The following is a 27,924-nucleotide window of genomic DNA, read 5'->3' as shown; positions in this document are numbered from 1 at the left end:
GAGGGGAAGGAGGGGATTTAAGACACTGCTGGATAGATTTTTGCCTCGCAAGGGAATTAAGGGTTTATGGGAGGCAAAGTGGAGACCACGGCCACATCAGCCAAGATCTTATTGAATAGTAGAACTGGCTCAATGGCCAGATGGCCGATGATGCTGCCCGACCTGCTGAGTTCATCCAGCGTACTGAGAGTGTTACTTTGATCACAGTATCTGCAGATTATTTTGTAATTACATTTCATATTCCATTTAGCTAGCCTCGAACCTGATGGAATGACCATCAATTTCTTTAACTTCTGGAAATTTCTCTCCCTTCTCTCTTTTTCTCATTCCCCATTCTGGTCCCCATCTCACCCCTTCTCTTATCCTCACATCCCACTGGCTCCCCGCCCCTTTCCGTCTCTCCACTGTCCTCTATCAGATTCCTCCTCCTTCATCCCTTCACCTCTTCACCTCCCAGCTTCTTATATCATTCCCTCATCTCCCACTCACCTGTTCTTACCTACCACCGTGTACTCCTTCCCCTCCCCTACCTTCTTATTCTGGATTCTGCCCCATTCCTTATCAGTCTCAATAAAGCATCCCGGCCCAAAACTCTGTACTCCCCTCCGTTGACGCTGCCTGACATGCTGAGTTCCTTCAGCATTTTTTGTGTGTGTTGCTCTGGATTTCCAGCATCTGTGGAATCTCGTGTTTATGAGATTACACTCTATTTAATTACCTGCTGAACTTATTCATCGTTGAAGGTGAGCCCTCCTCTAATCAACTGAAAATTTACACAGAAATTGTCAAAATGCACAAGGAACAAAAGTAACACACACAATGCTGGGAGAATTTAGCAGGTCAGGCAGCATCCATGGGGGGGGGAATGAACAATCAATGTTTTGAGGTGAGACCCTTCATAAGGCAAAACGTCAATTATTTATTCCCCTCCATAGATGCTCCCTGATCAGCTGAGATCCCCCAGCATTTTGTATGAGTCACTCTTGATTTCCCAGCATCTGCAGAATTCTCCTGTGTTCAGGAACAAAAGTTATGCTCTCCATATTTAGGACCATGTTACCAATATTTTCTTTATTTGGTCTTGCAGAAAGACTCTTACCCAGAAATCTAATTATCCCGCAGTATATGTCAAGATAGCATCTGCAGAGAAGGGGCTCCCTGTTCTGGCTGTAATGCTTCGCCACAGTTTCAAACAAAACTCTTTTGTAAGTGTCTGCAGCATCACAATCATTCGTGGTCTGAGATAACAGTTCACTCGCGTGTACGATCAGCTGGTCTGGGAAATAATCCAGGCAGTCAACAGCAGCCAAGAGCCACTCATCAGTGCTAGTGAAGTGAACAAAAACAGAACAGAAATTGAGGATGTGTAAATCAGGTGTACAATGAGCACAATGCACCATTCTAACAGACAAAATGACTCTATGGTCCTTCAAAACCTTCAGGGTTAACCTTTTCTTCAGTAAATTAAACTTAGACTTACAGGAAAGTCGGCTGGTGGCGCAGTGAGATCAGCGCCGGGCTCGAGAACAGAGGTTCCCGAGTTCGATCCAGTGACAGACCGCTCCCAAGCGCGCTCTCCATCCGTGCTGGGTTGATGTCGAGCTCGCAACTCGAACGTCGTAAGAAAAAAAAAACTGCCACCTCCAGTTTTAATTCCCACGTGGAATATTGTGGAGGATCAAATACCCAAACCCCGAAGTTAGATAGCTACCAGTTCAATCTATTTTCTACAGAATTTGAAAGAACGCAAACATCATTGAAACAATCACAAAGGACAGAAGAGATACTGCTCATATTCTCAGTACGGGGCTTGGAAGGATATGGATAGGCTGGTGGGACATTGTGGTTGGCATGGTCTGGTCGGTCAAAGGGCCTGTATGTATATCTGTGCTGTATTGCTCTTTGACTCTATTTATTTACTTTGTTTTACTAATAGCACTGTTTGGCTTCTTTTGCATATTGGTTGTTTGTCACTCTGTTATTTATAGATTTTCATAAATTCAATTATATTTATTTTCCTATGAATTCCTGCTAGAAAATGAATACATACTTCATTAATGAATTTACTTTAGAACTTTGAGATGCTAGGAGAATTAGAATGAAGTCCTGGACTCAGAATAAGACATTTCAGGTTGAATCGGACAAAACTCTTCACCTCAAAATGCAACATCTGATAGGGTGAAAATGGAAATGCAAAAGAGGGATCAAGCATCAAAACAGACAAATGAGAGAGCAGATCACTAGGTGAGGGGGAGGTGGGATGAGTGACAAACCATTTGACGATTCTGCACACCTTTCAGAAAAACAGTTCATAATATACAGTGGTTCTGTAATGAGCTTGCAATAAACATCAGAGGGTGGTGTGAGTGTGGAATGAGTTGCCAACCACAGTAGTAGATAAATGTTCATTTGCAACATTTAAAGTCGTATAGCAAAAGGCACACAAACAGGCCCTTTGGCCCATCTAGTCCATGCTGAACTATTTTGCCTGGTCCCTTCAATCTGTATCTCGACCATAGCCCTCCATACCCCTCCCATCTATGTACCTATTCAAACTTCTTCACAATATTAAAATCGAACCTGCATCCACCAGTTCAGTTAGCAGCTCCTTCCACACTCTTACCACCCTGAGATTTGTTCAAACTTGAGCCATTACATTTATACCTCTATCAAATCTCCCTTCATTTAAGGGAACTTCAGATAGGTACATGGATGGGAGGGGCATGGAGGAGACCAGTCCTAGTGTGGGATAACGGGACCAGGCAGAATAACAGTTTGGCATGGACTTGATGGGGTGAAGGGCCTGTTTCTGTGCTAAAATGCAATGAATTTATAAGGGAGAACAAAGATCTAATCAAACTTGATTAAATTTCTAGCTTTCCTTTAAGACAAAAGTTAGTTAAGAATTTTTGGCCTTGTATATTACACTTAGAGCATTCATCCAAACTCATTAGGAAAAGTTATCAGAAAATACTAACTAAGGTAGATTTAGGATCTTAGAAACCTCTCGATCCAGGAACTTGTTGGAGATAATAAGGTCAGTTTGCCGACTGAAATGAACTGCTTCTCTTCTTTCCATCTTCAGGGGAGACTCCAGAATGCTGTCCAGGACGGGAAGATGAATTAAATGGAGCAGCTGCAATAAAGTCGCCTGCTTCCAAACATCCTCAACAACTATTTTGGAGCAAGTCAGACCCATTGTTGAAAGCAGAAGAGAAGCACAGTAGAAACATAGTTAGTGCTTGCATGCTCGGTTATGAAAAACATACAAAATATTAGTCACTGAATGTAGCTTACACATCAAAATGCAACATCCTGTTAATGTATTAGTCTCTGAAAGTAGAGGTGTAGAAATTGGGGTTAGCTGCTGTATTTGCCAACATTACAACACTGTTGACAATGGAAAAGTACTTAATTGGCTGTAGATCGTAAACACAAGAGATTCTGCAGAACCTGGAAGTCCAGAAAATGCTGAAAGAGCTCAGGTCAAGAAACATCTATGGAGAGAAATAGAGTCAAAGTTTCAGAATGAGCCCCTTCCTTGGATTTAATTGATAGCAAAAATGCTCCATGACAAAGTGGAATCTTTTGAACACATGCTGCGTCACTGCCACAAATTTTGGCTGAAGAACAAGTTTCGGCCCCTAATATCCACTGTCTATCTCTCTCCATAGATGCTACTTGACCTTCCGAGTTCCTACAGCATTTTGTGTGTGTTGTCAAAGAACAATTCCTTGGGTTTGAATGCACAGGATTTACGTTAAACATGACCACTTCCTCATTCCAGAAGGACATTAGAGGCATTACTGAAAATGACACTAATTGGGAAAGGCTTGATGTCAGCCTTTTGCCATGAAAACCCAAGGACAAACTAAACAGTGGAATTAAACTCTTCATTCTGCTAATTTGAAAGATTTTTTGAGGAATGGGTTTGAAAGCGTGGAAATACCAGTGACACTCTGCTTCAATACAGTTCTCAGAGGCAAATATGTCACCATTGCTCTGGATTTTTCAGATCAAATAGTTGGTGTGGAAAATAGACCACAACTCACAATAGTACAGCAGGATTTATTTCTAAGATAGCACTAACAGATATTCTTGAAGCAGGAACTATCTTTGCACCATGCAAACCATTTGGATGCATTACAACTTGGGATAGCAAATCCACTACCTGTGACTGCAAGAAAATACAGGGAGTTGTGGACACAGCTCACAACAATCATGGAAACCAGCCTTCCCTCCAGGGACATGGTGTATACTTCTCACTGCCTTGGCCAAACGGACAATATAATCGAAGACCCTTCCTGACCTAGACACTCTTTCTTCTCCCACCAGCCGCTGAGCAGAAAATGCAAAAGACTAAGAGCATATACTAACAGACTCAAGGATTAAACTTTACCCCATTATCAGTTTCTTGAATAGTCCCGTAACATGATAAGATGTGCTTTTGATCTCACAATCTATCTTATTATAGCCTTGCATCTTATGTTCTGCCTGTAAAAGTAGCACTTTATTCTGCATTCTGTTATTGTTTTACTTTGTTCTACACCAATGCACTGTTGTAATGAAATGATCTGTATGGATGGCACGCAAAAGATTTTCACTGTACCTCTGTATATGTGACCAAAATAAATAAAAATTGCCCCAAAGAATAACATCTTTTTTGCGTGAGTACAAAAATGTAATTAAGAAAGCAATTTGAGGTTATTTCTTAACCACAGACCAGCAACACACACAATATGCTGGATGAAAGCAGATCAGGCAACAGTTACGGAGAGGGATAAATAGTCGATATTGCAGACAAAGACCCTTCATCGGGACTGTAAAAGAAGAGTTCAGAAGCCAGAACAAGAAGGTGGGGGGGGGGCGGGTGGTAGGTAAGACCAGGTGAGGGTAAAGGTGAGTGGGTGGGGGAGGGGGGAATAAAGTAAGAAGCTGGGAGGGAGTAGGTGGAAGTAATAAGGGGTTGTAAAGGAAGGAATATGATAGGAGGAGAGTGGACCCTGGGAGAAAGTTACCAGAGGGAAGTGATAGGCAGCCGAGGAGGAGGGGTAAGGGAGGGGAGGAGATCACCCAAAGCATTTTCTCACTCTCATCCTGCTCCTACCCATGTCTCAAGTAAATAATGTAATAGAATAACAACATGGGTGTGCAAAGTGGACAGAGAAGACAAATAAATTGCTCAGTATGCCCTTGATCCTTCCCCTGAATATCAATCCTCCTCATGAATCTTCCATTTTCAGGAGAATTGATGTTATTGTCCAGGAAAGCAATGGGAGTGAAAGTTGGAATGAGTGTTCTGGATAAGTATTGGCTGAGTCCACTTTAATCAGCCTGTGTACTAATCTAATAAAGGATTGGAGACTTACAAGACAACCTAAGCTAACTTGTGCATAAAGCCCATTGTTTACTCCAAATGTTCAGTATGAAAGAATGGCCAGGATTTTGAATAAAGATTTCTGCCTAAGACAGCACTGAACATACAGACAAGTTTTAGTTTAAGATCAAGTTCATTGTCATTCAACAGTACACAGCTAAACAAAACAACATTGCTCAGGGACCAAGGTGCACAATACAGTACATACATCACATTCTGCACATTATTGTATTAATACCAATTTAACAGATTAAGAAAAATTCTGCAGATGTACAAGTTGACATAAAGTGCATATACAACATATTAAAATATACAACAGTATTACTTCTACTAGCACTGTCATAACTATTGGTAACAGGGTGTTCAGAAGTCTCACAGCCTCGGTCCAGCAGTCCTTGTTCTAATACTGCAGTGCCTGCTGCCTGATCGTATCGAGCTTTGAAGGTTTATTACATCACAGAGAGGCATAACAAAAAATGAAAAGCTTTGTGTATTCAAATACCACAATGCAATTTTACCTTTCTTTGGCAGCAGGCTGGTTGGTGCTTTTATTTTTATGTTTGTGGGTAGTGATGGACGAAGGCTGATTGCTTGCAAAACTTCTTCAATCCTTTTGTCACAGGCTTCCAAGGCAATAGGATTCGAGTAAGTTATTTTATCTGGTCTGTTTTTAAAAAAATATATATATTATTCAGAATGTTCAAAGAGAACCAATTTGACAGAATTTGACAAAACTTAAAAAAAAGATTAGCAATATTTATTGCACGTACATACAAGTACGTACAAGTGTGTTGTTTGTGTCAAATCAAATCAGTGAGGATTGTACTGGGCAGCCTGCATGTGTCACCATTCTTCTGGTGCCAGTGTTGCATACTCACAGCTCATTAACCCTAACACAAATGTCATTAGAATGTGGGAAGATACTGAAGCACCCAGAGGAAACCCATATAGTCATGAAGAGAACATACAAAAACTCAAGGACAGTGGCAAGAATTGAAGCCCAATTTTACAGTTGTGTGCAATAATGGTATACTGGCTGCTACATTCATGTGCTATGCATTCTAGTCATTACTCATTTCTAATAGACATTATAGTAAACTAAAGAGCTGGAGTAATAAGATTATGATAGGACAGAGTAGCTTATTTTGTGAAATGTTGCCTCAGTCTAGAGCTTGAACCAGATCTTATTTGTTTTTTGTAGATCTATGATTAGCGCACAGTTACAAATGGTACACATCTAAGATGTCACTACTCCACTAAATCACATTGACATTCCAGTTCATTGTTCCCATTTGGAGGAGAATCAGTGAGGCCAAATGGTCTTAGTTAGGGTTGTAAATTCTCTGATTAGTAGCACATTAGCATAGCAGTTATCATAACACTATTACAGCACTAGACCAGAGTCCAAACCCCGCCACTGTCTGTAAGAAATTTGTTCGTTCTCTCCATGACAACGTGGGTTTCATCCAGGTGCTCCGGTTTCCTCCCACATTCCAAAAAATGTACGACTTAATTTGTCATGAGTCTCAAAGAAAGGTCTCTTCCCAAAATGTTGACTGTTTATTCATTTCCATAGACGCTGCTTGACCTGCTGAGTTCCTCCAGCATTGAACTGGTCACGCGGATATAATTGGGTGGCATGGGCTTATTGGGCCAGAAGGGCCTGTTTCTGTGCTGTATCTCAAAGTAAACAAAATCATTGAATTACACACACACACACAACCTTTCCAACTTGGCTGAGAAAGAGAAAAGAATACCAAGTAATAATTAATAGTATAAATATATCCAGTGTGTGTTCACATAGTTTTTCAACTAGATCTAGAGGGACTGAGTGAAGTTTGCACTATCTGTGCTATGAATATGTAAAGTCACACAAACAAATAAAAAAGAATTCTGTGACATTCACGTTGTACTTCCACACTCAGATTTATCAATTTCATGCAGAGCCACAAAATTGAATTGTTGTATATTCAATCTAAAGCAACATCAGCAATGTTCTGGATACTTTGACAAACTTTTATAGTTGCATAGTAGAGAGTATCCTGATGTTGGTTCCATCACATTTCCATACCATGCCATCAATGCCCAGGAACAGAAAAGGCTACAGAAAGTGATGGATACAGCCCAGTTCATCACAGACAAAGCCTTTCCTACTATTGAGTACACCTACAAGTTCTGCTGCTAGTAGAAAGCAGCATCAAAAGACTCCCACTATTGAGGGTATGCTCTCTTCTTGCTATTACCATCAGGCAGGAGGTGAATAACTTCATATCCACTCAGGACTAATTCTACAAATTGCAAGCTCAATTTCAAGGACTATTTGCAACTCCCGCTCAGTATTTTTATTTATTTGTACAACTTGTTTTCTGCACATTGAATATCAGTCATAAATTCTATTGTACAGTATTTATTTTCCTGCAAATGCTGCAAGAAAATTCATCTCAGGGTAGTATATGATGAGATACATTGTACTTTGATGGTAAAATTTACTTTGAATTTTGATGACCAAGAGACTGATAGTTGGAGTGGTAATGAAATTGATGCTCTTTTAAAGGCAACTAAAATACAACCACAACTGTTTGAGGTTGAAATTCATTTCCTTTGGAAAAAAGATGAATCCAATAGAGAAACCAACACTAATGCATCAAGCTTGACTTGTGTGGATTAACATTTGATTCCAAACCCAAGGCCCAGGCCTATGTCTGACTCCTCTCCCGAACTGATTGAGCTGAGGGGTAAACAACAAATACTTGCAATGCAACAGCCAAAGAGAAAACAAAACCTTACATGGGACATTTCTTCCTTGGCAGCGGTCTTTCATGGTGAAACAAATCTTCTGGTCCCTGTTCCTGACCAGGGAATGCACCATCTTCCATAAACCTGTAGAGGCTGCTACTGCAATCTTCGAACACCATTTGCTGCTCTTTACCGAAGAGTCTCGTGTTAACAGGCTCAAACACTCTGTGCTCCATCAGAGCGTGGCAGAGGCGAGCTGCTTTCAAACGCGAGACATCACTGTTGACGAAGTACATGCTTTGCATAAGGTGGCTCAGCACCACATCAACTGCATCAGCACCAGTGAAGCAGCCATTATACGTCCTCCAGAAACGTTTGTAATGCCTCACCTCCACCTGGGTCTGCAGGGCTTGGATAATGTTATTCCATACCTGTGTTGCATGGAAAGGTTCCAAATGTCCTAAAAACGAACACAAAGACAATGGTTTAAATGCATATTTGTATTGGAATTTGTATCCTAGGAAGGTATTTGATAGTTTTCATGTCAGTGTCACAGCTAGAAAAGCTGGCGCATCACAGTTCAAGCAATCACATTTGGTCCCAATCTCTGGTGCTGTCTGTTTGCTCCTTCTTTCTGAGACCGATTTGGGTTTCTGCCCATATCTCAAAGAAGTAGGTTCAGTGCACATTTCAAATTATCCCTGGTGTGTCAATGACTGGTGGAATCTGGGAGAAGATTTTTTTATTTTAAGTAGTTATTTTACTTAGAGACACAGTACAGTAACAGCCCCTTCCAGCACAATAAGCCAGCGCCACCCAGTTACCTCCTAACCCGCAAGTCTTTGGAATGTGGGAGGAAAATGGAGTAACCCAAGAAAATGTATGTGGTCATGGAAAGAATGTACAAACTCCTTACCGACAGCAGCAGAATTGAACCTGGCTCTGGATTTCCAGCATCTGCAGAATCTTGTGTTTGCTATTTAATTTCCCCTGCATTACCATGATCAGTGGACGGCATAGTGATAGCATTACATTAACCGCTACTCTACTGTGCCATCCATAGTTAATGGGAATGCAGGGAGAAAGAACTAAGTGGCAAACACACGAGATTCTGCAGATCGGGAGCAACACACACAAAATGTTGGAGGAACTCGGGTCAAGCAGCAGCATGGAAATGAACAGTCAACGTTTGGGGTGGAGACCCTTCTTCAGGACCCGAAAGAAAGGGAGAAACCGCCAGAATAAGGTGGTGGCAGAAGGGGGAGGAGTACAGGTTGGCAAGTGATAGGTGATTCCAGGTGAGGAGGAAACAGGGTGGGTGGAGGAGGGGAATGAAATGAGAAGCTGGGAGCGAATAGGTGAAAAGGATGAAGGATTGTAGAAGAAATCTGATAGGACAGGAGAGTAGACCATGGGTGAAAGGGAAGGAGATGAGGAAAAAGGAATTAAATGGCATTTATTTAAGATTACTATGCGAGTGGGTACTTGATGGTCTGCACAGATTCAATGCACTGAAGAACCTGCTCCTGTGTTGTATAACTGAGTGAATTACTTCAAAGTTCTTTTGCAAATTCATGTTGTTTTCCCACATGGCACTACAATGCAAACAAGAAATTCAGCACCACTCGAGTACTTCCTGAACATCAGCCATGATAGAATGGTGGGATGAATGATATAATTCTGCATTGTCTTATGGTTTATGGTTTTATGATCTTATTTTCCTCCTGCTAACTTCTGACAGTGAGAAAAACAACAACAACATTGTCCCTGAAGGCTGCCAGCTTCAGTTTTCTTTCTGTGCCGCATACCATCCTGATATGTCAGTGCCTATACCTTGAACACTTCAGCTCCACAGCACCAAGAAAACATAATGCATAGATGCAAGAGTTACAGATCAATGTTGGTAGCTCACACCTCCTCCAGGCAACAAAGGGTAGGCAAAAAATACTCTCCTGCCTTCATTATATTTAGTCAACGGAGAATAAAGGTATCCTCCATGATGAGGAATCATTCCCTAACTGGTGAAAAGTTACTGTAAGCTATTCAGACGTTTCAAGAAGCAAACAAAGTGAGGTTTCTGATCATCATTATTGATTATCATCACTCCTGATGAAGAGACACGACCTGAAAGGTCAACTGTCTTACAGTCATAGTCATACTTTATTGATCCCGGGGGAAATTGGTTTTCGTTACAGTTGCACCATAAATAATAAATAGTAATAGAACCATAAATAGTTAAATAGGAATATGTAAATTACGCCAGGAAATTATGAAATAAGTCCAGGACCAGCCTATTGGCTCAGGGTGTCTGACCCTCCAAGGGAGGAGTTGTAAAGTTTGATGGCCACAGGCAGGAATGACTTCCTATGACGCTCTGTGTTGCATCTCGGTGGAATGAGTCTCTGGCTGAATGTACTCCTATGCCCACCCAGTACATTATGTAGTGGATGGGAGACATTGACCAAGATGGCATGCAACTTGGACAGCATCCTCTTTTCAAACACCACCGTGAGAGAGTCCAGTTCCATCCCCACAACATCACTGGCCTTACGAATGAGCTTGTTGATTCTGTTGGTGTCTGCTACCCTCAGCCTGCTGCCCCAGCACACAACAGCAAACATGATAGCACTGGCAACCACAGACTCGTAGAACATCCTCAGCATCGTCCAGCAGATGTTAAAGGACCTCAGTCTCCTCAGGAAATAGAGACGGCTCTGTCCCTTCTTGTAGACTCGGTGTTCTTTGACCAGTCCAGTTTATTGTCAATTTGTATCCCCAGGTATTTGTAATCCTCCACCATGTCCACACTGACCCCCTGGATGGAAACAGGGGTCACCGGTACCTTAGCTCTCCTCAGGTCTACCACCAACTCCTTAGTCTTTTTCACATTAAGCTGCAGATAATTCTGCTCACACCATTTGACAAAGTTTCCTACTGTAGCCCTGTACTCAGCCTCATCTCCCTTGCTGATGCATCCAACTATGGCAGAGTCATCAGAAAACTTCTGAAGATGACAAGACTCTGTGCAGTAGTCGAAGTCCGAGGTGTAAATGGTGAAGAGAAAGGGAGACAAGACAGTCTCCTGTGGAGCCCCAGTGCTGCTGATCACTCTGTTGTACACACAGTGTTGCAAGCACACGTACTGTGGTCTGCCAGTCAGGTAATCAAGAATCCATGATACCAGGGCAGCATCCACCTGCATCGCTGTCAGCTTCTCCCCCAGCAGAGCAGGGCGGATGGTGCTGAACGCACTGGAGAAGTCAAAAAACATGACCCTCACAGTGCTCACTGGCTTGTCCAGGTGGGCGTAGACACGGTTCAGTAGGTAGACGATGGCATCCTCAACTCCTAGTCGGGGCTGGTAGGCGAACTGGAGGGGATCTAAGTGTGGCCTGACCATAGGCTGGAGCAGCTCCAAAACAAGTCTCTCCAGGGTCTTCATGATGTGGGAGGTCAATGCCACCAGTCTGTAGTCATTGAGGCCGCTGGGGCGCGGCATCTTCGGCACAGGAATGAGGCAGGACGTCTTCCACAGTACAGGAACCCTCCGGAGCCTCAGGCTCAGGTTGAATACATGGCGAAGTACTCCACATAGCTGAGGGGCACAGGCTTTGAGCACCCTGGTAGTGACACCATCCAGTCCTGCAGCCTTGCTTGGGTTGAGACGTTTCAGCTGTCTTCTCACCTGTTCAGCTGTGAAGCCCACCATGGTGGTTTCGTGTGGGGAAGGGGTATAGTCATGAGAGCAGGGTGGGGGACTGTGAGGAGGGGTAGGAGGGGAGAGTGGAATATGTGTTGGGTGGGGACTGACAACGGATGGCTCATGTTGGGGATGGGCAGGGGCCACAATGTCAAATCTGTTAAAGAACAGGTTAAGTTCATTGGCCCTGTCCACACTGCCTTTAGCTCCTCTGTTGCTAGTTTGCCAGAACCCAGTGATGGTCCTCATCCCCCTCCAGACCTCTCTCATGTTGTTCTGCTGGAGTTTCCACTCAAGCTTCCTCCTGTACCTGTCTTTAGCCTCCCTGATCCTGGCTTTCAGGTCCCTCTGTATTCGCCCTCAGCTCCTCCCCATTTCCATCTCTAAACGCCCTCTTTTTAGCGTTCAGGATGTCCTTAATGTCCTTTGTCACCCATGGCTTGTTATTTGAATAACAAAGGACAGTTCTTGTCGGAACATTGCAGTCCACACAGAAGTTGATGTAATCAGTGATGCACTCTGTGATCCCATCAATATCTTCTCTCTGTGGCTCACAGAGTTCCTGCCATTTCTCCTCCATAGATGATGCTTGACTTGTCGAGTTCCTCAAGCATTTTGGGTTTGTTGCTCTGGAGTTCCAGCATCTGCAGAAGTGCTTGTGTTTAACAAAATGGTGTCATTCAGATTTTTTCAAACCCTGTTTGATAAGCATTCTGTCTAGCTGGTTGGGAAGCCTGCCCGACACAATCTTAGGAGCTGCTATTTCATAGTATTTTGTTAGTCAAGGTCATACAGCACAGAAACAGGCCTTTGTTCCGCTGACCACGCTAACCATTGAGTATCTACCCATGCTAATCATATTTACCCGCTATTAAACACAACTGTACAGAGTTTGGTTACCCTTTGACAAAAAAGATGTTAATGAAAAAGAGCAGAAAAGATTATCCTGATGGTGTCTGGACGGGGCGGGGGGTGGGGGGAAGAGGGTCTTCATTAACAAGGCTGCGTAAACCAAGATTCAGGGGAGATATGATAGAGGCAGACAAGATCATGAGGGGCATAGGTTTAAGATCAGAGGTGAGAGATTGAAAAAGGACATCAGAGGTATTTAGAATGAGCTGCAAAAAACTGTGGTTGAGGGAGGTATCTTAGCTACATTTAAAAGCCATCTAGATAAGTACATAAAGAGGTGAAGAGGGCTATAGGCCAAACACAGGCAGTGGGAAGAGCTCATTGTACAACACAGATGAGATTGACAAGTTGGACCAAAGGGCATGATTTTATGCTGAAAGACCAACTTTTAGTTCCACTAAACAAAAGCCTCCAATGGCAAAAACAGCCAATGTGCAAAAGACAACAAACGGTGCAAATACTTAAAATAAATAAATAAATATGGAGAACAGGAGTTGCAGCATACTAGAAAGTGAGTTCATAGGTTGTGGAATCAGTTCAGTGTTAAGGTGAGTGAAGTTATCCATGCTGGTTCAGGATCCTGATGGTTGTAGGGTAATAACTGTTGCTGAAAATGGTGGTGTGGGACCTTAGGCTCTTGTACTGCCTTCCCAAAGACTGCAGCGAATATATGCAACTGGGTAGGCACAAAGGTATGTTTTCTCAAAAGGAACCACATTATGTACATTATTCCTCAGGATGTGGCCAGTCAAAAAAGGTTAAACTTAACCTCTCTTGTTGTTCTTGATAAGGTCATGGTGGGCTGTCTTCTTGCTGTCTGTGAGGTGAACACATTTCCTGACGAAGAAGGTACAAAGACTTTCACCAAATGCAACTAAGAAGCATGCCAACTAGAAGGATTGAGCAACATGCACAAAATTCTGGAGGAAATCAGCAAGTGAGGCAGCACCTATTTTGGATTGAGACCTTTCATCAGTCCTGATAAAGGGTCTTGACCCGAAGCGTCAACAGTTTATTCTCTTCCATAAATATTCTCTGGCTGGCTGAGTTCCTACAGCATTTTGTGCATGCTTCTCAAAATGGTCTTGGAGCACATCGTGGTTTTAATTGGAAGGATTATTTTGTTCCCATTAGGTGCAGTTAGCTAAAATACATATAGAGTCTTCAAAATAAATTGCATGAAAACCAGTTGGCCTTTGAAAATCAAACATGCCAATGCAAGTGTAGTCACTTATTCCTAAAATTCCAAGGACTTGTTTAAAAAAAAAGAGCAGAGGTGCCAATGCATGCAAATAATTCTTATTAAGAAATTGAAATTCCTAAGTGAGCTTCAAAAATTCTTAAAATGGAATAAGGAATCCCAAAACAGGATTGTATAAGCTGTCGGCTTCTGTTTCGGTTCTATATCCATGTGTTTATTATATATTCCCACTCTTCAAGAATGTAATTATTACTTGTGGAAGACATTCTGCGAAGTATGCACATCATTGCATGGTTCTCTGTCATTCACTCTGTGTTCTCAGATTTCTGGATCTTTGGGATCTTTCCTGGGGAAAGTATGACCTGTACAAAAGGGACAGGTTACACCTAAACCTCAGGGGCACCAATATCCTTGCGGGCAGGTTTGCTAGAGCTGTTGTGGAGGGTTTAAACTATCTTGGCAGGGGGTGGGAACCAGAGTGATAGTGCTGAGGTTGGGGCATTTGGTATACAAGTAGATGCAGTGTGCAGTGAGACTGTCAGGATGGACAAGCAGATGACAGGGCAAAATTGCAGTCAGTGGGATGAATTGCAGTGTAACATGGGGACAAAAATCGAAAAAGGTGATGAATACAGGACTGAAAGTGTTATATTTGAATGAACACAGTATAGTATATGGAATAAGGTAGATGATCTTGTCATGCAGTTAGATATTGGTAGGTATGACACTGTAGGATCATACTTGGGAGCTTAACATCCAAGGATACACATTGTATCGAAAAGCCAGGCAGGTGGGCAGAGGGAGTGGGGTGGCTCTGTTGGTAAAAACTGAAATCAAATCCTTAGAAAGAAATGACATGGGATCAGAAAATGTACAGTAGAATCCTTGTGGGTCGAGTTAAGAAACCGCAAGCATAAAAAGACCCTGATGGAAATTATATACAGGCCTCCAAATGGTAGAACATAGAACATAAAAATTTACAGCACATTACAGGCCCTTTGGCCTACAGTGTTGTGCTGACCATGTAACCTACTCTAGAGAATGCCAAGAATTTCCATAGCACATAGCCCTCTATTTTTCTAAGTTCCATGAACCTATCTAAGAGGCTCTTAAAAGACCTTATTTTATCCGCTTCAAGCACCACTGCCAACAGTGCATTCCATGCATGCACAACTCTGTGAAAAACTTACCCCTGATGTCCCCTCAGAACCTATTTCCAAGCAACTTAAAACTATGCCCCCTCGTGTTAGCCATTTCAGCCCTGGGAAAAAGCCTCTGGCTATCCACACGATCAATGCCCCTCATCATTGATTGTAGCTAGGATGTGGGATTCAATTTACAATGGGAGATAGAAAACATATGTCAAAAAGACAATATTACAATAGTCATGGGGTTTTCAATATGCAGGTAGATAGGGAAAATCAGGTTGGCGCTGGATCCCGATACAGAATTTGTAGAATGCCTACGAGATGGCTTTTTAAGAGCAGCTTGTGGTTGAGCCCACTCGGGGAAAGGCTATTCTGGATTGGGTATTGAGTAATGAACTGGATTTAATTAGGGAGTTTAAGGTAAAGAAACCCTTTGGAGGCAGTGATCATAATATGACAGACTTCACCCTGCAATTTGAGAAGGAGAAGCTGGCCAAAGTTGATTGGAAGGAGATACTAGCAGGGATGACGGCAGAGCAGCAATGACTGGAGCTTCTGGGAGAAATTTATAAAGTGCAGGCAGGAAACATCACAAAGAAGAATTGTTATTCTAAAGGCAGGATGATGCAACCTTGGCTGACAAGGGAAGTCAAAAACAACAAAAAAGCAAAAAAAGAGGGAATAGAGCAAAATTAAATAGGAAGTTAGAGAAAGCTTTTTAAATAAAAATCAACAGAAAGCAACTAAAAGAAGTCATGAGGGAAAAGATGAAATATGAAAGGTAAGCTAGCCAATAATATCAAAGAGAACACCAAAAGTTTTTTTTCCAGATATAAAAGAGTGGAGATATATATTCATATATATCTGGAGAAGTGAGAGTAGTTAATGGACCACTAGAGAGGTAGTAATAGGGGACAAGGAAATAGTAGACCAATTGAATAAGCATTTTGCATCAGTCTTCATTGTGGAAGACACTAGCAGAATGCTGGAAGTTTGATAGAGTCAGGTGGCAAAAGTGAGTGCAATTGCTATTACTAGGGAGAATGTGCTTCAAAAGCTGAAAGGTTTGAAGGTAGTTTAGGCACCTGGACCAGATGGACTATACCCCAGGGTTCTGAATGAGGCAGCTGAAGAGATTGTGAAGGCATCTCTTCAAGAAAATGATCTTTCAGGAATCACTAGATTCTGGCATGATTCTGGAGAACTGGGAATTTTTGAAGGTTACTCCACTCTTCAAGAAGGCAGTTTCAAAGAAGAAAGGAAATTATAAGCTGGTTAGCCTGACTTCAGAGGTTGGAAGGATGTTGGAGTCGATTGTTAAGGATGAGGTCTCAGAGTCTTGGAGGCTCATGATAAAGTGGGTAAAAGTCAGCATGGTTTCCTTAAGGGAAAATATTTGCTTGACAAATCTAATGGAATTCTGAGGAAATATCAAGCAGGAAGGACAAAAGAGGACTGGGGGATTTTACGTACTTGGATTTTCAGAATGCCTTTGACAAGGTGCTGCACAGGAGGCTGCTTGACAAGTCAAGAGTCGTTGGTATTCAGGAAAGATTCTAGCATGGACAGAGGATTGGCTGATAGGTAGGAGGCAATGAATGGGAATAAAGAGAGCTTTTCCAGTTGGCTACCGGTGACAAGTAGCGTTCCACAGAGGTTGGTGTTGAACCACTTCTTTTTACATTATATGTCAATGATTTGGATGACAGTATTGATGGCTTTGTGGCCAAGCTTGTGGACGACATGAAGATAAGTGGAGGGACAGGTGGTGTTGAGGAAGCAGGGAGGCCACAACAGGATTTACAGATCAGGAGAGTAGGCAAAGAAATGGCAGAAGGGATACAGTGTCAGGAAGTGTATGATCGTGCACTTTGGTAAGAGAAACAAGAGTGTTGACTATTGTCTAAGCATAGAGAAAATTCAAAAATCTAAGGTGCAAAGGGACTTGGGATTCCTTATGCAGGATTCCCTGAAGGTTAACTTACAGGTTGAATCAGTAATGAGGAAGGCAAATGCAATGTTAGCATTCAAGTTGAGAGGACTAGAATATAAAAACAAGAATGCAATACTGAGGCTTTATAAGGTACTGGCAAGGCCTCACTTGAAGTATTGTGAGCAGTTTTGGGCCCCTTATTTTACAAAGGAAGTGCTGACATTGGAGAGGGTTCAAAGGAGATTCACAAGAATGATTCCTGGAATGAAAGGCTTATCATATGAGGAGCAATTGATGGATGTTGTCCAGTACTTACTCGAATTTAGAAGAATGGGGTTGAGAGGGAAAATGGATCAGCCATGACAAAATGGCAGAGCAGACTCAATGGGCTGAATGGCCCAATTCTGCTCCCATCTTTTATGGTTTTATGATCTGTTCTTCAACAACTCAGAGAAAATGAAATGTAAGATCCTCCTGGCAAGGATATTGGCTCCCCTCCAGCTGAGGTGCAATCTGTTCCTCTTGTACAGGTCACCCCAACCCAGAAAAGGTTCCAATTATCCAAGAACCTGAAACCCTGCCCCCTGCAACGGTTCCTCAGTCACTCATTCATCTGTACAATTATTCTATCCCTGCCCTGACAAGCACGTGGAATTGGGAGTAATCCTTAGATGACTTCCTTAGACTTGTCTCCTGTTCTTTAACCTCTTCCTAACTCCCTATACAGGTTTCCCCCGCCATCCGAAGGTAGAGCGTTCCTATGAAACGGTTCGTAAGCCGAAATGTCGTAAAGCGAAGAAGCAATTACCATTTATTTAGATGGGAAAATTTTGTGAGCGTTCGCAGACCCAAAAATAACCTACCAAATCATGCCAAATAACACATAAAACCTAAAATAACAGTAACATATAGTAAAAGCAGGAATGATATGATAAATACACAGCCTATATAAAGTAGAAATACTTCTCTACAACGATTGCCTGCACAGATCTCCGTAGCGAAAATCTCATGCAAGCGCTCTCGACAGAAAATCTCACGCAAGCGCTGTTGGCATAAACGCGTTCTCCAGTAACCTTTAAACTATGAAGCTGACAAATCTAACAAATAACACGTAAAAATACACAGCCTATGTAAAGTAGAAATAATGAATGTACAGTGTAGTATCACTTACGGGAATTGGGAAGACATCGAGCACACTGATGATGGTGTGTTAGACTGAGTCATCGCAGGTTGGGGTGGTGCAGTGGCGCCCACCCTCCAGGCCGCTGACTGATACATTGCCGCGAAGCACGCAGGGTTGGCCGGGAGGCACACAGCACATCTTTAAGAACCAAAATAAACATGCTAATTAATTAAGTGCTGCCCGGCACGTAAATGTCGGTGCAGATCAGAGGCGATTGCATCGGCACTGATCTGGGCCGACAATTACGTGCTAGGTGGCACCTAATTAATTAGCATGTTTATTTCGGCTTTTTTCTTAAAGATGTGCTGTGTGCCTCCCGGCTACCCCTGCATTCTCCGCGAATCGGTACAGTATCTGTCCGGGGCCCGGGGGTTGGGGTGGTGGGACATGGGGGTGTCATCTCATCGTCGATCAGGGCAGGCAGCTCATCTTCTCCTATGACTGCCTGCCTCAGTGTCGAAGGTCAAGGTTCGTCGTCTGCTGTGGCTGATGTGGAAGGCTTGCTTGACTGCTGAGCATTTTTATATCACACAGTTCTTTGTAAGGACTCAAAACATCCTGCAAATATCCCCTAAACCTACGTACCCTTTCAAAATTAAAGTAGTATTTTATCATTGCAGCGAAAATCTCACGCAGTTGCTTCACTTTCTGCATTCGGTTGAATTTGGTTTCGATTGTTATCCTTTCCTCTTCCAATTGCATCAGCTCTTCATCTATCAGATCTTGGTCATGGGATGCCAAAACCTCTTCAACATCATCTTAATCAGCTTCCACAAGCCAAACTCACTTTGTCCTTGCTTCGTTCACCACGATCGAAACGCTTAATTATGTCTAGTTTTACGCTAAGTGTAACACCCTTACGAGCTCTCTCAGGCTTTTCTGTCACCTTAGAACTCATCTTGCAAACGGCTGCTCACAGGCTCATCTTTAAGCAATGCCGTTCCGAATCTGGGGGAAGAGTGGCTGCTCGAGGTGTGCTCTGCCCTTTATCGCGCGTTGATTTTTTATCACGTGCTGCCTTTCTTCGTAACAGTGAAAACCCCTGAAAGCGAAAACAGGGTACTAATGTAGGTCTTTCGTAACAGTGAGATTTCGTAAAGCAAACATTCGAAAAGCAGGGGACACCTGTACTCACTGCACAGGGCCTCTTCCCCCTTCTTACTGATGTCATTGGTGCTAATGTGCACCACGATCTCCTACAAATAACTGTGTGGTGGGGTGATTTGATTTTCCCCAGAGAGGCTCATTAAAATATCCCAGTTGAAAGATTTTATTTCAATTGGACATGACTGTGGAGTTTGTTCTCTTCAAACAAAGAAGGTTGAGGGGAGATTTGAAGGAGGTGTGCAGAGGATGGCAGGTTTTGTTAAGGTAAGCAGAGTGAAGTTACTCCTTTCAGCAGCTTTACTTTAGACAAACTTCAAGCTCTTGCATAATGATTAGGCTCATTTTTCACTCTGAAAACTGTACTGCTACATTTTGTTTATATAGCTGTGGATTGAAGTCTAAAATGCCAATGGAAAGACAGCTGTGACCTGTCATGCTGGATGTGGACAACCGAGCAACATCTGCAGGAAATGTCTGCAGATGCACTCAGCCAACCTCAAAATAATGCAATGCGAGAAACAGTAAATACATTCCAATATGTGGGGGATTTGCAGGAAAACACACTCCAAGAAGTGGTCACCCACTCCCTTGGCCACAGCGGACGGATTGACATTGAATAAAGAGAGGAAACTAATAACACTCTTGTTGATCATCCGTGAGGCGCAGAAAAGTCCAAAAGGCACTTCAGGCCCAGTGAGCCCGCAGCACCCAAGTATACCTACAGAACCTGCCCTGCACATTTTTGGCACGTGGGAGGAAACTGAAGCACCTGAAGAAAACTTGCAGAGTCATGGGGAGGACATACAAACTCCTTACCAGACAGTAGCAGGAAATGAGTCAGTGTCATTGGTGCTGTGATAGTGCTACACTTACCCCGCTGCTACTTAATGCAACGTTAAAACAAATGTACTATCTGCGCTGAACAATTTGATGAGAACACAAGAATTAGAAGTAGGCTATATGGTCTGAAGTGCCCGCTCCACTATTCAACAATATCTTCTACTCTCAAATCCATTTTCTAACACCACTCATCAAAGTTGCTGGTGAACACAGCAGGCCAGGCAGCATCTGTAGGAAGAGGTGCAGTCGACGTTTCAGGCCGAGATCCTTCGTCAGGACTAACTGAAGGAAGAGTGAGTAAGGGATTTGAAAGTTGGAGGGGGAGGGGGAAGATACAAAATGATAGGAGAAGACAGGAGGGGGAGGGATAGAGCCAAGTCCTGGACAGGTGATAGGCAAAAGGGCATACGAGAGGATCATGGGACAGGAGGTCCGGGAAGAAAGACAAGGGGGGGGGGGACCCAGAGGATGGGCAAGAGGTATATTCAGAGGGACAGAGGGAGAAAAAGGAGAGTGAGAGAAAGAATGTGTGCATAAAAATAAGTAACAGATGGGGTATGAGGGGGAGGTGGGGCCTTAGCGGAAGTTAGAGAAGTCGATGTTCACGCCATCAGGTTGGAGGTTACCCAGACGGAATATAAGGTGTTGTTCCTCCAACCTGAGTGTGGTTTCATCTTTACAGTAGAGGAGGTCGTGGATAGACATGTCAGAATGGGAATGGGATGTGGAATTAAAATGTGTGGCCACTGGGAGATCCTGCTTTCTCTGGCGGACAGAGTGTAGATGTTTAGCAAAGCGGTCTCCCAGTCTGCGTCGGGTCTCGCCAATATATAAAAGGCCACATCGGGAGCACCGGACGCAGTATATCACCCCAGTCGACTCACAGGTGAAGTGTTGCCTCACCTGGAAGGACTGTTTGTGGCCCTGAATGGTGGTAAGGGAGGAAGTGTAAGGGCATGTATAGCACTTGTTCCGCTTACACGGATAAGTGCTAGGAGAGAGATCAGTGGGGAGGGATGGGGGGGATGAATGGACAAGGGAGTTGCGTAGGGAGCGATCCCTGCGGAATGCAGAGAGAGGCGGGGAGGGAAAGATGTGCTTAGTGGTGGGATCCCGTTGGAGGTGGCGGAAGTTACGGAGAATAATATGTTGGACCCGGAGGCTGGTGGGGTGGTAGGTGAGGACCAGGGGAACCCTATTCCTAGTGGGGTGGTGGGAGGATGGAGTGAGAGCAGATGTACGTGAAATGGGGGAGATGCGTTTAAGAGCAGAGTTGATAGTGGAGGAAGGGAAGCCCCTTTCTTTAAAAAAGGAAGACATCTCCCTCGTCCTAGAATGAAAAGCCTCATCCTGAGAGCAGATGTGGCGGAGACGGAGGAATTGCGAGAAGGGGTTGGCGTTTTTGCAAGAGACAGGGTGAGAAGAGGAATAGTCCAGATAGCTGTGAGAGTCAGTAGGCTTATAGTAGACATCAGTGGATAAGCTGTCTCCAGAGACAGAGACAGAAAGATCTAGAAAGGGGAGGGAGGTGTCAGAAATGGACCAGGTAAACTTGAGGGCAGGGTGAAAGTTGGAGGCAAAGTTAATAAAGTCAACGAGTTCTGCATGCGTCCAGGAAGCAGCGCCAATCCAGTCGTCGATGTAGCGAAGGAAAAGTGGGGGACAGATACCAGAATAGGCACGGAACATAGATTGTTCCACAAACCCAACAAAAAGGCAGGCATAGTTAGGACCCATACGGGTGCCCATAGCTACACCTTTAGTTTGGAGGAAGTGGGAGGAGCCAAAGGAGAAATTATTAAGAGTAAGGACTAATTCCGCTAGACGGAGCAGAGTGATGGTAGAGGGGAACTGATTAGGTCTGGAATCCAAAAAGAAGCGTAGAGCTTTGAGACCTTCCTGATGGGGGATGGAAGTATATAAGGACTGGACATCCATTCTAACACCACTCTCATTTTCTCAAATTCCCTTCACATCCAGACATCATTATGTCTCAATTTTGAAAGAACCCAATAACTAAACCTTCACAGGCTTCCATGTCAGGGAATTACTCAAGATTCACCACTCTAGAGTAAAGAATTTCTCACTTCTGTCCCAAATGGGTTACCCCCCCTTCCTAATTTTGCCATCCCAGTACTAGGCTCCTCAGCTAAGCAAAATATCCTTCACGTCAGTCCCTTCTTATTCTTTTGAACTCAAAATTCAGGAGGCCTTTGGAAAAGCACATGAAAATGCAGGGAATGGAGGAATATGGATCATGTACAAGCTGAAGAGATTAATTTAGCACCATACTAGCACAGACTTGATGGGTCAAATGGTCTACCCCAATGTTGTACTGTTCTATGTTTTAAGAGCGTGGAACAAGCTACCAGCAGAAGTGGTGGATGTGGGTTTGATTGCAACACTTAAGAGAAGTTTTGATAAGTACGTAGATGGGAGGGGTATGGAGGACTACGGTGCAGGTACAGGTCATTGGGACACTCAGCATGAACAAAATGGGCCAAAGAGTCTGTTTCTGTGCTGTAGCTCTATGACATGAAGAATTTGAAGAAAGCAATAAATACTAGTCTTTTCAGCAATGCTGAACATCTCAAGAAAGTGAATAAAAAGATGCAAGATCAAATGAAACTAGGGTTAAACCAATAAACTTCACAACATATGCCATTGATATCTGGCAAAGGTGTACTTGGCAAGTGGGAGGAATTCAAGTGAAATTTTGAGTGCACAAAGCTTTTATGTGCTTGTCAGAATAAAAAGTTTTGGGAACCTTGGTTTTTGAGTGATATTGAGGCACTGATTAAGAAAAAAAGTACAGGCAGGTAGGAACAAATGAGGTACTTGGGGAGTACAAGAAATGCAAGAGAACACTTAAGAAAGAAGTCAGAGGGCTCAAAAAAGGCATGAGATTGCTCTAGCAAACAAACTGAAGGAGAATTCTATGGGAGCCAAAAGAGATGTGGGGAAATCTTAAAGCGACAATGTGGTAAACTGGACAGCGAGGAAAACTATCAAAGCTTGCAGCAGGATCTGGACCAGTTGGAAAAATGGGCTGCAAAATGGCAAGTGGACATCTGTAAGGTGTTGTACTCTGGGAGGACTAACCAGGGTAGGCCTTACACAGTGAGCAGTAGGGCACTGAGCAGTGAGGTAGAACAAAGTGATCTGGGAATACAGGTCCCTAATTCATTGAAAGAGGTGTCACAGGTAGATAGGGTTGTTAAGCAACACACATAAAAGTTGCTGGTGAACGCAGCAGGCCAGGCAGCATCTGTAGGAAGAGGTGCAGTCGACGTTTCAGGCCGAGACCCTTCGTCAGGACTAATTGAAGGAAGAGTGAGTAAGGGATTTGAAATCCATTCCCATTCTGACATGTCTATCCACGGCCTCCTCTACTGTAAAGATGAAGCCACACTCAGGTTGGAGGAACAACACCTTATAATCCGTCTGGGTAGCCTCCAACCTGATGGCATGAACATCGACTTCTCTAACTTCCGCTAATGCCCCATCTCCCCCTCGTACCCCATCTGTTACTTATTTTTATACACACACTCTTCCTCTCACTCTCCTTTTTCTCCCTCTGTCCCTCTGAATATACCCCTTGCCCATCCTCTGGGTCCCCCCCCCCCGTCTTTCTTCCCGGACCTCCTGTCCCATGATCCTCTCGTATCCCCTTTTGCCTATCACCTGTCCAGCTCTCGGCTCTATCCCTCCCCCTCCTGTCTTCTCCTATCATTTTGGATCTCCCCCTCCCACTTTCAAATCCCTTACTCACTCTTCCTTCAGTTAGTCCTGACGAAGGGTCTCGGCCTGAAACGTCGACTGCACCTCTTCCTACAGATGCTGCTTGGCCTGCTGCGTTCACCAGCAACTTTGATGTATGTTGCTTGAATTTCCAGCATCTGCAGAATTCCTGTTGTTCAAGTTTCTGGAATCTGTATATATTTTTTTAACATCCAAATGTGGAAAAGATTATGAAAGCAGAACTGACAGGAAACTGTCAGGATCATTTTCAGTGAGTGTGGGTAAGAAAGATACCTGCTTGAGAAGGAGATAAATGTCATGGTTGAAATTCACCGGGACTGATTCTGGGCAATTATCCTCATGGGGAGCAGAGGCTTGGAAGTGAGCACATCAAGAAAAAGAGCAGAGGTCATACTTAACTGAATTAAAAACCATAATACATAGGAGCAGAATTAGGCCATTTGGCTCATCAAGTCTGTTCTATCATTCAATCATCCCTCTCAACTCCATTTTCCTGCCTTCTCCTTGTAATCCTTACCAATCAAGAACCTATCAACTTCTGTTTTTAAATATACCCAATGAATTAGACTCGACAGTCATCTATGGCAATGAGTTCCACAGATTTACCACCCTCTAACTAAAGAAATTTCTTCTCATCTCTGTTCTAAAGACTGTGTTCCTCTAATCTGAGGCTCCCCCACTACATGAAACATCCTTGACACATTCACTCTATCTAGGCCTTTCAATATTCGATGTATTTCAATGAGATTCCCCCCCCCCAAATTCTTATAAACTCCAGTGAGTACAGGCCCAGAGCCATAAAATGCTCCCCATACGTTAACCCTTTCATTCCCAGGATCACCCTCCTGAACCTCCTCTGAACCCACTCCAATGCTGGATTATCCTTTCTTAGACAGTTGACTTAGAAGGGAAAATAAATTTTAGATATTGTGCAACTTGGAAAAGCACTGCCCTTTTAAAAATAAATAGGTGCCTGAAAGTTTCAAGAAGCACCAGTAGCTCAAATTGCTGTGCCAAGTACAAGACATCAACTTGAACTGTAACTAAAAATTACTTTTGGGAATCTCAGGAGAATATATTCGCCAAGACCAATCAGCTTGAAATGCTAGACCATAAAAATTGCTGTTTCTAAGAAAAACAAGATTTGTACAGTGCTGAAAATTCAAGGAATCCCAGCCTATTAGTTTAAGTAGGTTTCAATTCTTAGCACAGTGATTTCTTTTCCCCAATTACATTGTCAGTCTCAAAAATCTGTGGTTGGCTACTCATGGCAGAGTTGAGAAGAAACTTCACACAGAAGGCAGAGAATATTTGGAAGCATAGTCTTCAATGATGCCCAGGACAGAGTGAGAGATTTTGAGATAATAAAAAAATCAAATGAAACATGGTTAATGAATGTACAAAAGTTAGAATCAGGTTTATGTCATGAAAGTTGTCATGTGGCAGCAGTACACTGCAATACATAATAAAAACTGAATTGCAGCAAATATATATATTAAAAGTTAAATTAAACAAAGAGTGCAAAACAGGTCATGAGGTCACATTCATGGGTTCAATGTCCATTCAGAAATCTGATGGCAGAGGGGAAGAAGCTGCTCCCGAATCGTTGAGTGTGTGCCTTAACACTCTGCAACTGGATCCTCAAATTCCTCACCAGAAGACCAGATATAACATTTCCACCTTACTCATAATGAACACTGGTGCACCTGAAGGATGCGTACTTAGTACACTGCTCTATCCTGTTTACAACCACGATTGTGTGGCCAGGCACTGCTCAAATGCCAACTATAAATTTGCTGACGACACAGCTATTACTGGCAGATTTCAGATGGTGATAAGAAGGCATGCAGAAGCAAGATACACCAGCCAGTTGAGTGGTGTCACAGCAGCAACCCTGCACTCAACATCAGTAAGAACAAAGAATTAATTGCAGACTTCAGAAAGGGGAGTTGAGGCAATACACATCAGTCCTCAAAGAGGGATCAGAAGTAGAAAGAATGAGCAATTTCAAGTTTTTGAGTGTCAACATCTCTGAGGATCTTTCCTGGGCCCAACATATCGATGTAATTACAAAGGCGGCACAACAGCAGCTAAATTTCATTTGGAGATTTTGGGGATTTGGTATGTCACCAAAGATACTCGCAAATTTCTACAGTTGTACTGTGGAGAGCATTTTAAATGGCTGCATCACCATATGGTATGGGGTGGGGTGGGGTGTCACTGTACAGGATTGAAATGAGCTGCAGAAAGCTGCACGAAAGGCTTCTAAGTCTCATGCCAAGAGTGAGGTGAAAGGATTCCTAGAGTAAAGAGACAATTATGTGGCTGACAGTCAGACCAAGATCTGTTTAACCTACCATCTCTGTCTTGGTTTAGAAATCTCCCAAGCTTTAAATTCTTGCATAATTTTCAAACCCCACACCAACATGGAACTCTGTAAGTCCTTCTGCCTTAGAAAGGTTATAAGTACTTGTACCCTCTACTTGTGACTCTTTGATTAGCCCTGATTTTAATTATTTGCTTCTCCATTGTTGACAAATAGAATTCAGCCGACAACATTGCACTTACTCAAAGATCAATCTAACCCTTCCTTTTTACACAGCCCATAACCCTGCATTTTTCTTACACCCATGTGCCAATGCAAGTGTCTTAAATTACCCTATTGTATCAGTCTCTACCACTACCCCCTGGCAGTATATTTCAGGCACACATCAACCTCTGACATCTCCCCTAAACTTTTCTCCACCCCACCTTAAACAACTATCCTTCCATATTGGCCATTGCCACCCTGGGAAAAAGATGTCAGAGAAAAGAGATTTTGGGGCTGGGGAAGATTAGGCAGAAAGGATTGAAGAGTTTTACATAGTAAATACTGAAGCAGTAAGGTAAAGATGAAAATTAATGGAGATCTTGTGTAGAACTTCTGGTACTAGTCATAAAGTTGCCCAACACAAAGCACAAGTGTGGCAGAAGCAGTAATACACATACTCCTGAGTGTCAAAAACCCATTCTTGAAATCTTTTCCTTCTCACCTTAAACCTATATCCTCTTGACACAAAGGTTGGGGTGTTATGGATGGTCTGGAAGGTTGTCAGAGGTTACAGCAGGACATTGATATGATGCAGAGCTCGACTTCAACCCAGATAAGTGTGAATTGGTTCATTTTGGTAGGTCCAATTTGAAGACAGAATATAACATAAATGTCAAGACTCTTGGCAGTGTGGAGGATCTTGGGGATCCACGTCGATAGGACACTCAAAGTTGCTGTGCAGGTTGACGGTGTTGTTAAGAAGGCATATGGTGTGTTAGCATTCATCAACTGTGGGATTGGGTTCAAGAGCTGTGAGGTAATGTTACAGCTCTATAAGACCTTAGTCAGACTCCACGTGGAGTACTGTGCTCAGTTGTGGTCACCTCACTACAGGAAGGATGTGGATTCTATAGAGAGAGTGCAGAGGAGAGTTACAATTATGTTGTTTGGATCGGAGGGCGTACCTTATAAGAATAGGTTGAGTGAACTTGGCCTTTTCTCTTTGGAGCAACAGAGGATGAGAGGTGACCTGATAGGGGTGTATAAGATGATGAAGGGCATTGATCATATGGATAATCCGAGGCTTTTTCCCAAGGCTGAAATGGCTAACATGAGGGTGCATAGTTTTAAGGTGCTTGGAAATAGGTACTGAGGACGTCAGGGGTAAGTTTTACCACACAGAGAGTGGTGGGTGCGTGGAATAGACTGCCGACGGCGGTGGTGGAAGCGGATACAATAGGGTCTTTTAAGAGCCTCTTAGATAGGTACATGGAGCTTAGAAAATTAGAGGGCTGCGCACTAGGGAAATTCTAGGCAGTTTCTAGAGTAGGTTACATGGTTGGCAAAACATTGTGGGCCGTAAGGCCTGTAATATGATGTAAATTTCTATGTTCTATGTTGTTCTTGTTTTAAACTCCCCTACCCTGGGAAAAAGACCGACTGTGATCATCGCCTCATGAGTTTATAAACCTTAAAGGTCACCCCTCAGCCTCCT

At 43.1% G+C, this 27,924-nt stretch overlaps 1 protein-coding gene across 2 annotated transcripts in view; it reads right to left on the bottom strand.

Annotated features, from left to right (window-relative positions):
• Positions 1–27,924, bottom strand: part of depdc4 (DEP domain containing 4) — a 68,722-nt gene that overhangs the window by 22,560 nt on the left and 18,238 nt on the right. Inside the window, exons 2-5 of one of the 2 annotated variants that reach the window (XM_063057342.1) lie at positions 8,165–8,573; positions 5,896–6,041; positions 2,979–3,174; positions 1,100–1,326 (exon numbers count right to left, since the gene is read on the bottom strand). In XM_063057342.1, the coding sequence (XP_062913412.1) occupies positions 1,100–1,326; positions 2,979–3,174; positions 5,896–6,041; positions 8,165–8,573 (978 nt within the window). The remainder of the gene's footprint in view (positions 1–1,099; positions 1,327–2,978; positions 3,175–5,895; positions 6,042–8,164; positions 8,574–27,924) is intronic. The other variant, XM_063057343.1, reaches the window with a different exon arrangement.

Source organism: Mobula hypostoma, chromosome 9 (genome assembly GCF_963921235.1).
Source record: "Mobula hypostoma chromosome 9, sMobHyp1.1, whole genome shotgun sequence".
NCBI classification, from domain to species: domain Eukaryota; kingdom Metazoa; phylum Chordata; class Chondrichthyes; order Myliobatiformes; family Myliobatidae; genus Mobula; species Mobula hypostoma.
Note: the sequence above shows the minus strand (reverse complement) of the source record. Positions and strands in the feature narration are given on the sequence as shown.